This window comes from Zootoca vivipara, chromosome 2 (assembly GCF_963506605.1).
Source record: "Zootoca vivipara chromosome 2, rZooViv1.1, whole genome shotgun sequence".
Taxonomy (NCBI): domain Eukaryota; kingdom Metazoa; phylum Chordata; class Lepidosauria; order Squamata; family Lacertidae; genus Zootoca; species Zootoca vivipara.
The window spans coordinates 77639002-77652283 of record NC_083277.1 but is presented as its reverse complement, the minus strand read 5'-3'; the positions used below and the strand labels follow the sequence as shown (position 1 = coordinate 77652283).

At 40.7% G+C, this 13282-nt stretch overlaps 1 protein-coding gene across 4 annotated transcripts in view; it reads left to right on the top strand.

Annotated features, from left to right (window-relative positions):
* The window catches only part of DOCK2 (dedicator of cytokinesis 2), a 261176-nt gene that overhangs the window by 80130 nt on the left and 167764 nt on the right, over nt 1-13282 (top strand). For all 4 annotated transcript variants that reach the window (XM_060271722.1, XM_060271721.1, XM_060271723.1 and 1 more), the window contains one exon: nt 5622-5717. In XM_060271722.1, coding sequence (XP_060127705.1) covers nt 5622-5717 — 96 coding nt within the window. The remainder of the gene's footprint in view (nt 1-5621; nt 5718-13282) is intronic.

Sequence of the window (13282 nt, the reverse complement as noted above, 5' to 3'; positions counted from 1 at the left end):
CTAACTCTGCCCACTTTTACTGTGTCAACATTTGGTTCTGGTGCCGCCCTCTATAGCCATGTGACCCCTGAAGGTTTTCCAAGTGCACAGACTGACCAAGATTCCCCATCCTTGTGGTGGTTGTGGGAGGGAGGGGACAAATGGCCATTGGTCCCACCCAGCCAGGACAGTGGAAGGGACCTCAATGTCTTGCTTCTCCCTTTGATAGCAGCCATATGGAATCATTAGTGACAAACACTTATTGCTCAGAACTGAGCCAACAGAACAGCTGTAGGGAACCTTTGTGCACCCCCCAAATGTTGCTGAACCTACAGCTCTCATCATCCTTGGCCATTGGCCATGCTTGCTGGGGCTGATGGGAGTTGTAGTTGAGCAACATCTGGAGGGGCCAAAGGTTCCCCAGCCCTACAACAGAAGATGCTTTGATATTTAAACTCTTCCTCAGAGAAAACCAGGTACAATGGGTGTTGAAATGGGTGAACACAGAGAGAGAGAGTTCTGGGAAAGGGAATCAAGTGGCAATTGGCCCCAGGCAAGGCAATTAATATTTGACAGATCTTCTAAAGTGCAAAGTTACCCGGTTACCTTAACACAAGGTTCTATTGGGGTTTACTTTGCAAACAGAGATCTGATTAATTATGGACTGCAACATTTTCTTGAATGTTAGTGGAAGTTTTGTTCATATGTCATCAAAATTGCCCATGAATTTTTCTCTTTCTTAATGGGACACCCCTTACTCATGGGAGCTCTGAGTAAGTAGTACTTATGTAGTACAGCTAATACAGTATATCACTCGTAGTAGGTGAATCTTCTCCTGAACTTGAATACCATTTAATCATACGTTAAAATGGGGTGAGCGAACTCTTGCTCTCCAGATGTTCCCTGACTCCAGCTTACATCTGTCCTAACCAGCATGCTGCGGATTATGACATCTGGGTTTATTGCAGGCTCTGGTACCAGTGTCCTGATTTATGTATTATAATTATAATTGTTTAAAAAGCAGGGTTATAAGTAACTTCAATCTGGGCCCCTTTTAACAAACAAAACATAAGCCTCAAGCTAATTATTCAACATCTACGATGAGGTGTTCTTTTGGGAGAGTAAAGTACTGTATCTAATCAGAGAACTCTTAGGAGAACTTGGACCTATAGTTACTTGTAACATTTATCAAAGCAGAGGGAGTGAAGGGGGAGAGAGGAATGAGATAGCCTCTTAGGAAAACTCTGTCAGATCACAGCAGCAGTGTATGACAGGCCCTCTGAAAATGCCAAACCTGCCAGAAGGAACTGGGAAATCTGCCAAACAACCAGATGCTGCTTTTGGAAAGAACCCTACCCCACTGTGGCATCTGGCACAGTAATTGCTGATCAAAGAAAGAGGATGAGGGTTAGTAGGCTGGCTAGGGAAATAAAAGTAGGTGCAAGAGTAAGGCTGTTATCTGTTAAGTTTTAACAACTTCAAGAAAGTGGGAATGCCAGTAGCATCCCATGTTGATTCTTAATTAGACCAGGCAAAGCATTTGTTCAATATTTTAAGCTGCTGAGTCACGCTTAAGGAATAGTCTATATTTTGATTTGGTAAAGGCTATGCTTAAAGACAGCATGGAAGATTTATGAATACTGAAAGTTTAATGGATGTGTCTGTAGGTGTATTGCTGCAAATTGAGTTAGAAGCTGTTACAGCAGTTAGCAATTAACCAGTCTTGTCATAAACCATCATGGGCGTTCATTTTATCAGATATCAGTGAAGCAGAGAAGGGCAGTATAAATCATGGGTAGCCTGCCCTGGTGCCCTTCAGAAGCTTTTTGGGCCACAATTCCCAGCATCCCTGACCATTGGCCTTGCTGCTTGAGATTGATGGGAGTTGTAAGACTAACCTCTAGAGCAGGCATCGGCAACGTTTTCTGCCCATGGGCTGGAGGATTCCCATGGACTATCGTCCATGGGCCGGACATGGGCCGCAGAGGTGCAGAAGCTGCCCATGTCCCAAACACCGGAAATGGCTTCTGCGCATATCCGCGGCTGCGCAGAAGCAATTTCTGGTGCTGCAGACATTTTGGAAATGGGCAGCGCAGCACCAGAAATGGCTTCTGCGCTGTCCGTGGCTGCACAGAAGCCATTTCCAGTGCTGGCTGCCCATTTCCAAAATGTCAGCAGCGACAGAAATCGCTTCTGTGGCTGCGTAGACGCGATTTCCAGTGTCGCTCGGCAGGTCCCCGCGCTGTGTTGTGCCGGTTTACCACACCTTGTGGGGGACTTGCTGAGCGGGCGTGGGCTGGATAAATGGCCTCCATGCTCTAGAGGGCACCTCATTGGCTTTGCCAGAGATAAATACATAAATAGGTTTGAAATAAATTGGAGAGTAAGTCAAATGAAGCCAAGTTTTGATGTTTCCCCCCTAATATTGGGAGCATACCTCCCTGCTGTACTGCAGCAAAAAGTGAATGCTTCAAGTTGGGGAGAGCCTATACTTATTTGAATGTAAAAAGACCCTCATTTGTTGGCCCACTGTCAATCTCTAGCTGGGTGGTACCCAACTAACTTGCTCAATCCATGCATTGATTTCTGCTTGCGTAATGGAACTCCTCCCTTTCCTCTCTGCATGCACCCTACAGTCTCCCCAGATGTGCTCTGGTGGGTTGGAGGAACTTCTAGAACAGGTTTGGGGGGGTGGGGGAGGCAAGGGGAGAAAGTTCCATTGCACAAGCAAAGATTCTTGTACTGATGGATTGAGTTAGTAGGGTACCACCTATTGAAACTGGCCCCGAGTGTAACATGCCAGAGTAAGCAGCAAGAAAGGAGTACAGTGTGAGAGCCAGTGTGGTGTCGTGGTTAAGAGCAGTAGACTTGTAATCTGGGGAACCGGGTTCGTGTCTCCGCTCCTCCACATGCAGCTGCTGGGTGACCTTGGGCTAGTCACACTTCTCTGAAGTCTTTCAGCCCCACCCACTTCACAGGGTGTCAGTTGTGGGGGAGGAGGGGAAAGGAGATTGTTAGCTGCTTTGAGACTCCTTCGGGTAGTGATAAAGCGGGATATCAAATCCAAACTCTTCTTCTTCTAAAATAAGTGAAAACTCTAAAAAGAATAAACATGCAATATTTGTATGTGAATTTCTTTCCAAATGCTGCCTCAAAAGTGCAATAAGAGGGAATACACAAATCATCTTTGCTTTCCCTGCTAGCTTCTTATTTAGAACATTTGAAGCAATTCCAAGCCAGATGAGAATGAAAGGTAACTGGATACAGCCAGCACAGGCTGTATGAATTCAAACTGTAACAGAGCAATAGGAAGACGAAACAGGAATACAATGCATGCAAGAGAATCAGACGGTCAATAATGCAGTCACTAATATTTCCCCCCAGTTCTGCATCCTTTAGTTCTTCTTCCTGCACTCTAGAATGTTTTACATTTGTCATATTGTAACTTTTGTAAAGGTTGGGAAAATGTAAAAACTATAAATATTATTTGACTTTGATATAGATGGAATGTCCCTGAATATAGAGGTGCACTTCCGCTAGACTTGAAGTTAACTCCTGATGCCGAAAATTACTTGTACTCTGATTTAATGCCCAATGTGAAGGCTAACATCTTACTCCCAGTGAGATCTGTGAGTCCCAATTTGGGCATGATATCAGAAGAAAATATTTGGAAATTTGAGCAATGGGCATTTCTACCAGTCCCACATCTGGGAACAAGTGAATCGCTCCTCATATTGTCAAGCATACATGCATGTTGTAACCTGAGGAGTGTAGGACTGGGGAACCTGCAGAATTTTTAAATGCTAATAAATTGGGATAAACTATTTTTCATTTGCACAGTAATATAAACAAGTGTTATCTCAGGAAGCTGTGATTTCCCCTATGGAAACTTCTATAGGTCAGATCCCCCCTTTTTTCTGGTGATGTACTTAAGCTGTTATGCAAATGTTAAAATTATGTTCAAAATATTGATCATGAAGCACAATCTGAACAAAATACGCATATGTATAGTAACACAACTGGGAATATATAAAACACTAGCTCTGTAATCATATTCTGAGATAGGATAGACTATATCCTCATTGACTAACAGAACAAAATGTTATGCCAGCATGGTGGATCTATGCCAGCATAGTGATGGGATTGCATTGGCAGTATACTGCACCAGCATAATCCTTACCCCTTGGGGACACTGCCAAAACCATGGGGAAAATTAGTGGCATTTGGAGCACAGCATAACTGGAATCCTATGCTCATGCCCAAGTTGCTCTAACTCCCAATGTCATTGCAACATTATACTAGCAAAAGAGGTGGCATATGAAAAATTCGTTCCCTTTAGAGTTAGTGGAGAGCCACATACAATCTGCTCCCCTTCCACATATACTGGAGGATAGGATTCTGACCAGAAACCAGCACAGATCCCCGAGAAAGCACAGGAAAGGGAACACTGCTGATATATCAAAATATGGATCGTGAGACTAAATGAATCCGCCCCAATGGTTATAGAACCATGGACACATAAAAGGGGAATTTTGGCAAAAGGGCATATTGGAAGGACACAAAGGAAGAATTCTAAACACATGAATAGCAATTGCTAATCAATACAAGCAGAGTACATAAGTAACCCTTGTGTCTGTGGATGATATGGAGATTTCTTAGTGAGCTTTGTGATGATGAGTGGGTGACACTGGAGTTGCTGGGGTCTATGTGGAGTATCTATCAGTATCACTATGTTGCTTCTGGTTTCTGCTGCAATTATGCTGTTATCTACTTTCCTGCTTGGAGTATGTAGGATTGCAGCAACATTACACTGGTACAGCATTGGCTTATGGCCATAAGATCACTCTTTAAGTTACCTTTAAGAATCCAGTGATGAGAAATGCAGTGGTTTTTGAACTACTTTGTTGCCCTTAGAGAAAGACAAAAACTGTAACCTTTTTATATATATAAAAAAATCAATTCACTGCAAGGCACATGTTCAGCCAGTAACTGAAACCCAAGGTGACATTAGAAAAAAAATTGAGGCAATGCACAGGAAAACTTTCAGCCCAGCAGTATATCCGAGGAAAATGAAAAGTTAGTCCACTTTTAGTCATTCTACAGATATCGCTATCAGATGGTGGGGATAAACCAGTGATTTATCACTTAATGCTGAAATAATATTGCTACATAAGAAGAAGGAATTGCATTTTTATAGTATGTACTTAAAAGACACTTGGGGTGTCCAGCTGAAAAGTGGTCAGTTGCCCTGGCTGCTGCAATGCCATGTTTTAATATTGTACTTTTTTATGTTTCGAATGGTTTTTATGTGGATTTTATTGTTGTAGCCAGCCCTGGGATTGTGAACTGATAAAGGATGGAATTGAAACCAGAGTCCCAAATAAATACATTTAGCAGTTGTATACAGCCCCAAATGGCTTAATTAATTCTAGGCAGCCATTATACTTAGGACATTGGTAAAGTGGTGCAGGGATTCTGTTCAGCTACACTGCTGATTTGCATTACCAATTGAGGTGGCAGTTATCAGGTGATTAGCTCTCTGAAAGGTACTCTGCTCATAGACCTAAGGATGAAGTGTGCCTTTGCATTTTCTGTGTAGATTATTCTTCATTATTGTGAAAATAATTGCATTTGCTTTACAGAAGTCAACTCATCAGCACATACAAGAAATCATGGTCCACCTGCTGCGCACCATTAACAGGGCTGTCATTAGAATGGGAAGAGATGACACCTTAATTGTGAGTAATCAGTTTTGTAAGTACATTTCACTGCTAGAGCTCTGGGCGCACAAGCACCATTAGTGGAAGATGTAGAGCTAGCAGGCAGTAGCCACCCTGGCATGTTTGGAGGCTGCAGCTCCCAGAGCAAAGCCCATCAGTACACAGCCATCCTGCTGCAGGCAGAGGGAACTAGCCAGTCCCTTCCATTGGCCTGCTCAGGCCACCTGCCACTTGGCTTCTCCCCTCTAAGGCCAGCATTGGTGCAGCTGGCAAAAGTCGAGAAGGGGATGGTGATGCCCTTTCTCTGGTTTCCTGAGTTCATTTGTTGCTTATGCTGTTGAAGTTTTTAATGCTAACTGCCTAAGGTGTTTCTTTTGAAAAAGAAAGGTAGGATAAAAAGAACACTAAACATTGTGTGGCAAATAATTGCCCCTGGACAAATGAACAACCACAACAAAAATCCCTAGGAGCATATTTTGCCACCAATAAGTGCTTTCCCAATTTTTGAGTGACCTTGTCTACTTCAGAAGGTAAGAGATAATTGAGAGGTTTAGAACCAGTGTTGAGTGTTCTTTATCCTCATAAGGAGGCTCTTGGGAAGGTGCACTGACTTGCCTGACCCTCATCTGTTATTGGTTCCTTTACAGCTAACAGTTTAGCTGTAGCAAAGAAGAAATCAACCCTGACAGTATTATGTATTTGGCAGATCAGAAGGTAGTTGAATAAAATGTTGATAGCTAAGCATTTTATAAAGACAGGAAGTAACCACACTGTTGAAGACAGTAAAATAAAAAAATTCCTTCAGTAGCACCTTAAAGACCAACTAAGTTTTTATTTTGGTATGAGCTTTCGTGTGCATGCACACTTCTTCAGATACCTTTTCATGCGGCTCAATGTGGTGCCTTCCATAGTTCTGGTTACAGGTAGGTAGCCGTGTTGGTCTGGATCGAAGTAAAATAAAAAAATTCCTTCAGTAGCACCTTAAAGACCAACTAAGTTTTTATTTTGGTATGAGCTTTCGTGTGCATGCACACTTCTTCAGATACAGGGTACTTTTCAAGACAGGGTACTTTTGAAGACAGGGTACTTTTCAACAGAGCTTAAGATACTTTGCAAGAAAAATATACCAAGAAAATCAAAATAACTGTGTTAGTTTTTTCCCTTGTGCAGCATCGTTTGATATAGTTGGCTGTCAAAAAATGATTGGCCTTGCAATTTAAATGACATTTCAGTATCTGGCTGCCAGTTTGTTTGCAAATGTAAATACTCCAAAACAGCTGTGCTACAAACAGTGTTGATTCCTGTGCATTATTCTTCACATTTAAAAGCTGCTTGTGTTCAGATTTGTTCATAATACAATGCCACTTACAGACCCCATGTGTTTATTTTGTGTTATCTATTGTGTCCATGGCTACCAGACTATCGCTTTTGTTTTGTGGCATCATAATGATGTCAGCTTGATTCCAACTGAGTTAATGCCTGCTTTTCATTGTGTGTTAGATTTCAAGCAGTAGAAAACATATATTATTAACATCATCTGTGAATGTTTTTGTGTGTGAAAAGGCTCCTTCAGTGAGATTGTCCAAACTCAGCTTTGTTTTCATATATTGGTATATTAATTTAATATATATATATTTTCTATTTTTAAGCTTCTATGTATAAGGTGGTCAAATCAATGTGGTACAACACCAAAGGTGCTTTTAACATGTCATTCTTCTTCCCATAAAAAATTCTAACTTGCTTCAGAGAATAATGTATAATGCTGCCCTCATAAATTTTAGCCACTAATTCTGAAAGCTGTCTCAGCTGAGAAGTGAAAAAAAGCAAAGCTCCCTGTATAAAAAAACCATACTGTCAAAGAGTGATGTTTTATCTAAATTGGTATGTGGAAGGAGTACTTATAGACATCACTGAAAAATGAACCAAATGGCTACCATGTCCTAAAGTAGGCATGTAAGCTGCCACTTGCTTAGTCATTTGTGGAGAATAATAATACTCTCCTGGTGAATAGGCAGCGGTCCAGCTTTGTTTAAGTGGGATATAGTTTGGCTTCTTCTCTGGTGTAGAGGCCTTTTATGAGACCTGGCAAGCAAAAATGCTTGCCAGGTCTTCTTTGTGGACTTCTTTAGAAGGTTGTTATATATTAATAATCATACTTCTATAGCACTTTCAAATACTCCAAAGCAACAGTGGAAGATAAGTGAGTATTTTTATGCTAATTTTGCAGATGAGAGTTTGAGGGAATGGCTTGCCTAAGACCACATAGTGAGCTCATGCAGAGAATAGGAAACTCTGGGGACTTGCCAATTCTCAGTTCCATCTCTTAGCTGCTATGCTACATCAACTGAAACAATCCCATGGTTGTTGGAATTGCATGCAAATGAGTTTCCTCGCTTATTTGGTGCCTGCACCCTCACAAACTGATGCCTTTTTTTTTGTTGTTGGAAAAAGAAATGCCTGTCTGAAGGGCTTTATAATTTCACATTGGATAGATTTGCATTATTATCTTTATGATGTAAGCAGCTGTGAGGTTATGTTTATATAAAAAGTGGACTACAACTTACTAAAATGTTTGTAATAAATAATAAAGAGCTGTTTTTCCAGTTCCACAATAGCATATTTTAACTGGTATTGCTACAGCTGGAATTAAGACAAGTAGATGATATTGCCTCTGGCGTGGAGAGGTGGGGAGAGGAAAGACTCAGGAGGACTATGATGTTGGTTTGCTGCAGTCCATTCAAAGCAGCTATTACATCTCCATGACTAAGGACTACAGGTGCTTGTTTATAGATCACTTACAGGACTCACCTGCTTCTGGCTGGAAGTGTTTCAGCCTTCATATCTACTGCTTATATATAGCGTTCAGTGGTGTGGTTGCTTCCTGCAGTGGCTGTGTCACACAGGCAGCCTGCTTTTCTAGGTCAGATATTCCTGGCTTAGGCCTGTTGCCTCTCATTTGCATTCTTAAGTTACTTGGCACTTCCTTGGTGCCAGGAAGGGTGCCATACACAATCAAAGTGGCACTGGGCAACCTTTTCAGCAACACTCCTAGATTTCTTATGCTTATCATCCTTGTACAAGTACACATATGTACATTTCATCTCTTTCAGTGTTAGGCCGTTCACCAGCAATGAAACTTTGGCTTGGTGAGTGTTTTATGGTCATTTTTGGGTGACTGCTGAACGACAATTCAGTCCTCATAATTGTTAAAACTGCATCCATTAATTCACTGCCACAGAAAGCTTTTCAACTAAATCTAGCAAACTCAATTATGTTTAGTCATTCCCATATGATATACGGGAAGCCAGGAGCGGGGCCCATCCTAGAGCAAGTGGTGCCCCAGGCAAGGAGCATTTTTGATGCCTTCTCCATTTGCTCAGTTTCTGAATAACTTTGTTTATCTATCTGTAGCTCATTTCATGCCTAAATTTATTATTGTTGCATAGGATGAAAAATGTGTGTTCATGGATCTGGTTCCCAGGGTGTGGGTGGGGGTTAGGCAAACTTCCTCCCCCATTCAAATCACATGTGGCGGGGGAGTTACAGGGCCATGCAGACTGACCATGTCTTCTGCTGTCATCTGTGTGTTTGATGCACATGATAAGAGTTCTATGCATGTGCCAACATAGGCACATAAAGCTCTACCTGAGGGAGGATCATGTGCCAATCAGTACCTCCTTGTGTGCATAGGAGCTTTACGTGCTTATGTTGGAATGTGTGTGGTATTCCTTCTCAAGCGCACCAGAGGGTGGACACATATGGGGTAGGAGTGGGGCAGCACTAGCCTGTCTGAACTCCTGTCTGAATGGGGCGGGTTGGTTTGGTTTGAACTGCTCATAATTTCTCTCGCATATGCTTTTTGTTAAACAGTTACTGCTGATGTGCATCTGCCTGAGAAAGGGAAGCGGATAGCCTTCTGATGACAGGCATATCCAGAATGGGGTACCCTAGGCAGTGAGTAGGGCTGACTAGGAAGGGCAAAACCTCAGAAAAGAAATCTGCAAGTGGTGCGACTCTTTCAAAAATAAGTTGTTTTGATATGGAGACAATTATAATGAAGCTCACAGGATTTGATAAGCAAGGAAATTAATAAGGAACCCTATTGTGTTAATTTTAGTTGCTTTATTCTAATGGTAATTGTGCTTTAAATGCTGACAGATAAGCTCTGCTGAGCAGTAGGATTCTTCTTATTTTATGCATTGAGATGCCATGAGATACCCAGCAATTTGCAAAGTATCTAGGGGGAAAAGTATACCCCTGCTGCTTATCAGATTTTATAAAGTAACCAAAGTTAAAAATCTGCTAATATAACTCTCTGAGACTTGAAGTTGGTAGAGTAAGAGACAAATTAATTGCAGGAACAGACATTTTAAGCATATCTTAAAATGAGGAGTCAGCTATAGGATACTTTCTTGTGAGTTTGTCTCTTTTCTTGCTTCTTGTGGCTTAGCTTTTTATTTTATTACAAAAAAGATGACTCAGATTTTTGACTCACACATCCCTTTAACCGCATGATTGAAAGCCATTGAGAGACAGAACTGTTGACATGTTTGATATTGTGTCTGTCTGTCTATCTTACTTTATATTTACTCATATATTTTATATTTACTTTATATTTACTGGTTATTAACTTTGGTAGGTTGCTTTGGTGTTTTTGAGAAAATGATTAATCTGATTTTAAGAAATGAGAATGCACGATTTTATAAAGCAAGGCCAATGTTAACGAACTGGGTAGCTGTTGAGTGAATGCTGGAAAGAGGTTGCTGTTGGGCAGTGACTAAACCAGGGATGGGAAACCTGTGGGCCTCCAGATGTGGTGGGGCATCAGCTACCATTTGTTCTAGCTGGAGGACATGAATCATGGAAGTTGTAGTCCAATAACATTTGGGGGATCAGAGGCGCCCCCATCCCTGGACACAGCACCATTACTCATGCTGTGGCCCTGTATGTTATACCTTACAGGTTCAGTAGGCGGGGACGGAGGAGGTTGTAAAGTGCTTTGTTTTTTTAAAAAAATATTTTTTTTGGGGGGAAAGGTGAAGTTCAGTTTCTAACACTGGCTAATAACATCAGCTGTGAGACTAGGAATATATTTTGTAGCTCTATTTAAAATATTCTGTTGAATTCATTCAAGTGCATATTATGTGGCAACTGAATCTCTTGGTGTTTTCTTTTCCCATGTTTTCCTTTGTTGTGAAAGAGTTCTTTTCATAGAAAGTAGACAGTCTGGTAGGTCTATTTGCTTTACTTCACAAAGTCAAGAAACTCGTAGGAAACATGATTAAAGCAATCTGCCATCAAAACAGCTCCATCCAGATGGCTGTTTAACTGATCGTGAAAGAAAAGCATGAAACATGAGATCTATCTGTAGACAGGTGGCCAAATGGCAGTGATGTAGTGATGCTTACTGCATTTGAAAATGTATGAAAGCCCATCCGTGCACACCTTAAAAAAAAAAAGGTGTGTCATGTTCAACATGGAGCTGAATCCTGACCAGATTTTGTAAAACTGACCTTGGAAAATTGATAAATAAGTGGGGGGAAGACCATTTGGAAAAAAACCCAGTTTTGTTGGTGTTGAGTAAGTGCCTTACCTTCAGTCACCATAAACACTGCTATCAAGTTAGAATCTGGAGACAGAAAAAATATGTCCATTTATTGTAAAAGATATTATGCCAATAAAAGAATCTAGAAATATACAAAATAGTATATTTGATTAATACATTTTATCAGGAAAGTAATCTGTATTGGAGCCTGCTTATTTTCCAAGAGTTGTCACTGTGGGTAGGAGGAATAGGTATTTATTATACTGTAGGGGTACATAAACCTTTAATTAAGATACTGTTCATAGAAGATTGATTGTGGTATTCTTAAATTTTTCTTCCAAAACTTCACTTTCCTCTGTAAAGCAGAGTAATTTCAAGTACAGTAGTTTAAGAATATGTAATATGTGCTATACAGTATTTTACAAACATTCTCACTTAAGTACCTCATTTCACATTTTTTTAAAAAAATGGCAGCACATCATGTATTTTCTGTATACAATTAGTGTTACTGAAAGCTATCCCCAGCTTGCAGGTACATACAAAGCAAAACCTTCTGGAAGGCATTCCAGACTGTCGTCATACACAATACTTTACCCTAACATAGTTTTTAACTAAAGACTTTTAAATATATGTAATCTAATTCTCAATGTTGAAATATGAGCATAGTGTGAACTGTCAATAAATTTTACTTATTTGTAATGTTGCATCAAAAATCTAAATAACAAGTGGGGTATGTGTTTGTGAGCACCATCCTTTTCCTGGTGCAGATTTCCTCCTAAAGCCAAATAACACATGTTCAAAGCAAGAGCCAAGAAGGGCCTTTGTGGATCAGACCAAAGCAATCTTTTCTGCTTTCAGCTTGACCAGCAAGGTGCTTTTGGAAACTCATAAGCAAGGTATGAAGATGCTGTCTGTACTGTTAACAGATGGTTGAAATACCTGCTCACACAGCATATATATCAGAGGAAAGGTAAAACCTGAATTCTGATCCTCTCCCTTCCAGAAAAAGGTGGCAATTTCAGAGCCCATGACATCAAACATTTGCAACAGGCAGTGTACATTGACTTCATTCAGCATGTACCATCCCATGGGTAGCTGTAGGTGCTGGGTTTGAGCTGGTATAAGTGGCACCCCCTCCCCTCCCCAAGGTGCATAGTGCCTAAAGCCAGTAATGTTATTTTGGCACTGAGCCATAAAACCCCCCAAGAACCGGCCACTGTACTTGGAAGTAAAAATATACCAATAATAGATTAATTGTGAATAAACAAACCATTTCCTGCTATTTCATGACACTCAAACTCATCTGTCTCAGTCTGACAAATGATAAGACCAGCCCTGGGATTGAATGCAGATGTAGAAATTTCTATTGCATGTTGCTTATCTCTGCTGGATCAGGACACCTGTGTTCACATTAATAACATGTGAACTGGTCAGCTGTGGGTGTTCAGTCTGTGACCTTGAACATAGGTTGCTGCAGATCCTGGAAGTTCCTGCAACTAGTTGTCCATATATCAGAATGTTGCTGTAATGGGTGCTGTGGGATAGATGGATGGAAGAACACATTCCAGTGTTTCCATAAAGGGAGATGTGGTGGTAAGGTTGAAAAACGTGCTCAGGTTACCATCTGAACTTGGCATCTGCGGTCCATCTTTAAAGGATGCTGCAATACAAGGGTGGGTAAACTAAAGGCACATCAGTAACATGGATCTCATGGCTGCAGATAACTGAAATATTTTGGTGCTTGTAATTCATATAAGTCCATTATCATTTTAAAATGTAGCTCTCAGTTTATATCTGACAGGCATGCTAAATGATGGTGCAATATTCTTCCAGAATTATTTATTCCAAATGGTGGAAAGTAACATTTTAGTTTTAAAATCTTGGTGTGATCCAAGAAACACATCTTAGAAAACTTGATTTGGGTTTTATTTGTCTCTCTTAGCATCACAGAAACTTACTTCTGTAGCCACGGAAAAAAAATGAAAAATCCTCCTCTGCCAGCTCTTAGCTGGTCATGTGCAACGTTATCTGTTATCAA